The sequence below is a fragment of the Mauremys reevesii genome, linkage group 1 (assembly GCF_016161935.1).
Source record: "Mauremys reevesii isolate NIE-2019 linkage group 1, ASM1616193v1, whole genome shotgun sequence".
NCBI classification, from domain to species: Eukaryota; Metazoa; Chordata; order Testudines; family Geoemydidae; genus Mauremys; species Mauremys reevesii.
In genome coordinates, this window is record NC_052623.1 from 11,207,684 (window position 1) to 11,211,737 (window position 4,054).

The window sequence follows — 4,054 nt, forward strand, 5'->3', positions numbered from 1 at the left end:
TGTCAGAGTATCAGTTTTACAAGAGTCAAAAGAGAAAGATGCCAGCAAAAGGTCATCCACATACTGTATAAGTACTGATTTTCCAGGGAAAACCACATCATCCAGATCCTTCTTTAGGATCTGAGAAAACAGGGATGGAGACTCAGTATACCCTTGGGGTAACCTGGTCCAGGTATACTGACATCCTTTATAAGTAAAGGCAAACAAATACTGACTATCTGGGTGAATGGGAATAGAAAAAAAAGCTGAACACAAATCTACAACAGTAAAATAAGTGGCTGACGGTGGAATACAAGAAAGAATTGTAGCTGGATTTGGAACCACAGGAAAAGAAGGCAAAACCACAGCATTAATCGCGCGAAGGTCTTGAACAAACCGATAGGTGTTCCTTCCTGGCTTCTTTACAGGAAAGATAGGAGTATTACAAGAACTAATAGTGGGAACAATAATACCTTGTTGTAATAAAGATTCTATAACTGGAGCTATCCCTTCCACTGCTTCAGGACGCAGTGGGTATTGTGGAATCCTTGGCAAAATTTTAGCAGGGTCAACAAGAATCTTAACCAGCTCGGCAGTTCTAATCTGTCCCACTTCATTTGCATGACGAGACCAGAGATGGAGGGGCACTTGTGACAACAAATGCACAAGGTCAGGGCTGAGAAGTGTCTTCGATGCAGCTGGCTCTGGTACGTGGAGTGTGGCCAACACCAGGTTAGTATTCTCATCAGGAACTTGTAAGAATACGCCATCTGGTGTACAATAAATGGTACAACCTAATTTACACAACAGATCCCTTTCCAGCAAATTCACAGGAGAAGAAGGACTGAGTAGAAAGGAATGCTTATCTTCGAGAGGGCCAAGAAAAACTTCAAGGGGTACTGTGACAGGATGCGAAACAGGACAGTTTGAAATGCCCACAGCATTAACAGACAAAGTGGACAAAGGAACAGAGGGAAACTCTGAGGATCTCAGAGCAGACCTGCTGGCCCCCGTGTCCACAAGACAAGTAACAGATTTTCCAGCAATATTACAATCAACAAATGGGCCTTCTTGATTAATAGGAATTAAAGGATTCATGATGCAGTTACGTTCCCTCAGGCTGTCCTAGTAAGGGGTTCCTTGTGGGGAAAAAACAGGCGCTTCAGGATTTGGGAACTGAGTAGGATTTTGAGCTAATCGATTTGGACACTCATTCCTCCAGTGTCCCTCCTGACCACAAAAGTGGCATGCAGTGCTCCCAGTCGGGGCAGGATTCTGGGCAGGATATGAGGAACCCCTTCCCATACCTCGCCCACGACCTCGTCCCCGTCCTCTTCTCATTCCCCCACGACCCCTGTTCTGATAAGTTTGTAACTGTAAAGCCATAAGTTTTGTTTCACTATTTTCTTTCTTCTGTTCTATGCAAGCTGTACAATGATTGGCAACTGTCACCAATTCTGAAAGGGGTTTAGTTTGCCAGCCAATACAAATAGTTCTTAATGGTTGCTGAACTTTTGGCAAGAGTCCCTGAACAAAAGCAGCTCCTACCGCTTCCCTGGCATTATCAGCCGGATCAGTAATTCCCGAATGCTGTTCAAAGACCTTTGTTAGTCTATCAAGATAATCAGCAGGGGATTCTCCCTTATTCTGTTTACAATTTGCAATTTTAGTCCAATCTGTTTTCTTAGGACAAACTTCTGAAATAGAGGTCAAGAGACGATTCCTAGCCTCTGTCAAATCATTCTCAATACCAGGGTCGGCATCAGGCCAGAGTTCGAAGAATCTCTGCGTTGCAAGGGCAAATTCATATGCTTCAGGATATGTATATCATGCTGAATAGTGTGCCTTTTATACAGCTTATAGAGTGTCTACTTTAGGTACTGAGTATGGTGTATTGTGCTTTGTAACCAAAATTGTACGACACCACCATTATTTTATTCCTATGGGAATGTTATTGTTTGTGGTGTTAGTTAGTTTAGGATTATGTTCTTGTTGTTGTAAAGGATATAATGCTAGTACTAATACCTTTCATGTTCGTGCTGATCATGCATTGTCATTACATCCCATGAAAACCCCTAAGATTGACATATTTGCTGTAGAATCTGACATCCATGGTTTGATGCAAATTGAGATTTGAAATATTTGTTGTACTAGAAGTACAAAAGGGGGGAGTGTGGAAGCCAGTAAATAATTAACAAGGTTTTGAAGAAATCTTAATGATCTTGAGTTAGGCTAACTGTGACCCTGGTGACGTGAGGAAGCAAGATAATGTAAGACAGAGTGAATTGTGTGAAAGTTATTACGACCTTGCAATATGCAGTCTTGCAGTCTTGTTTTTCTAGTGAGATAGCAGAAAAGCTTATGTATAAACAAAATGTATTTGTTGCTTTTTAGTGTCTCCATGATTGCTAGAAATTGTCTGTAAAAAAGGTATAAAGGCTTGATGTAATTGTTTACCAGTTGAGAGACCTGTCCAGGACCCTGTGTCCTATGGCACTCTCTCCCTCCATGGTAATTACTGGAGAAATAATAAAGTATTTAATTTTGCTGCACCCAAACAAAAAGCGAGAACTAAGTTTTTCTTCGACAGAGGCTTCACACTCCTCACACTCCTACACACTCCACACATGTGGCCAAGTGAGGACAAGGTCAGGGCCAAGATCACCTTCTGGACAGCAGTGCTAAGCGCATGTAGGGGATGTGTATGGCTCCCTGTGAGTCGGAGGTGGAGTTCCCATCCCCGCGTACACAAAGCCCCCACAAACATGCTGTCTAATTAACTCAGAAAACCTCTCCTGCATCCTCCGCTTCCTGATCACTCAGCAGCCCCCTCCTGCTCAGCCTAGAAGCTTTTCCCTCAGAACAGAAGCAGCACCCGGTCACGAATCTGTTTGGTTTTCATACCGTACACAATGGGGTTCACCATGGGAGGAAAGAGGAGGTAGAAATTGGCCAGCAGGATGTGTACGTGCGGGGCAACATGGCTCCCGAATCTGTGTATTGTTGTGGTGAGGACCACAGGAATGTAGAATACTAAGATGGCGCCAAGGTGGGAGCCACAGGTGCTGAAAGCCTTGAGCTGCTCTTCCTTGGATGCCAGGCTTAAGACAGCCCTTAGGATCTTGATATACGATAGGGAGATGAAAATCAGATCCAGCCCCACAATGAAGACAGTTACGACGATCCCATAGATGTTATCAAACCTGGTCTCAGCACAGGCCAGCTTCACCACGGCCATGTGCTCACAGTGGCAATGGGAGATGATGTGGGACCCGCAGTAGGGCAGCCTCCTGAGGAGGAAGGGCAGAGGGATCACTGGCAGAACAGCCAGGGCCAAAGCTGCCAGCCCGATCTTTGCTATCACTGAATTGGTCAGGATGGAGGCGTATCTCAGGGGGTTGCAGATGGCCACGTACCTGTCGAAGGCCATGGCCACCAGCAGAGTAGACTCCAGGGTGGAGAACGAGTGAAGGAAAAACATCTGCACCAGGCAGGCATTAAAGCTGATCTCCCTGGAATTAACCCAGAAGATGCTCAGTGTTTTCGGCACAGTGGTTGTGGATAAAACCAGGTCGATCACGGCCAGCATGGAGAGGAAATAGAACATGGGCTTGTGTAGGGAGGGATCTGTCTTGATAACATACAAGAGGGTGCAGTTTCCTAGAAGGGCCACGGTGAACATTAAGCAGAAGGGGATGGAGATCCAGAGGTGCAGAGCTTCCAGCCCCGGGATGCCCGTCAGGAAGAACACTGATGGATCAATGCCTGTGCCATTGGGAGCTGACAGGTTACCCTGCAGGAGCATCCTCTGCAAGTTTCACATCAAAGTCTGTCCTGTCAATAAAACACAGGAGATGGTGAACAGACACTATACACATGTGTCTGGCTCACGGGGTGCAACTCCATTGGGAACGGATGACAAGGTCTGGCGCTGATAGAAACATTGATTGGGTAGTAAATATCGAGGACCTCAAATTAACGAAAGCCTGGATGCAGGGGTGTAAGTACAAAGTGATAAGATATCAGCTACCACGGGCCTCTTGAATCTGGCAGGCAAAGGCATAACAAGTTCTAG

The 4,054-nt window shown here is 45.4% G+C and overlaps 1 protein-coding gene across 1 annotated transcript; it reads right to left on the minus strand.

Moving 5' to 3' along the window:
• Positions 1-2,836: 2,836 nt before the first annotated feature.
• Positions 2,837-3,784, minus strand: LOC120389091 (olfactory receptor 52K1-like). Its single transcript, XM_039511313.1, has one exon. The coding sequence runs from the start codon at positions 3,782-3,784 to the stop codon at positions 2,837-2,839; it is 948 nt and encodes a 315-aa protein (XP_039367247.1).
• Between the last annotated feature and the right edge of the window lie 270 nt (positions 3,785-4,054).

Excerpts from the sequence above, each read along its gene's own strand:
- LOC120389091 (XM_039511313.1), bottom strand. The coding sequence starts at position 3,784 with ATGCTCCTGCAGGGTAACCTGTCAGCTCCCAATGGCACAGGCATTGAT.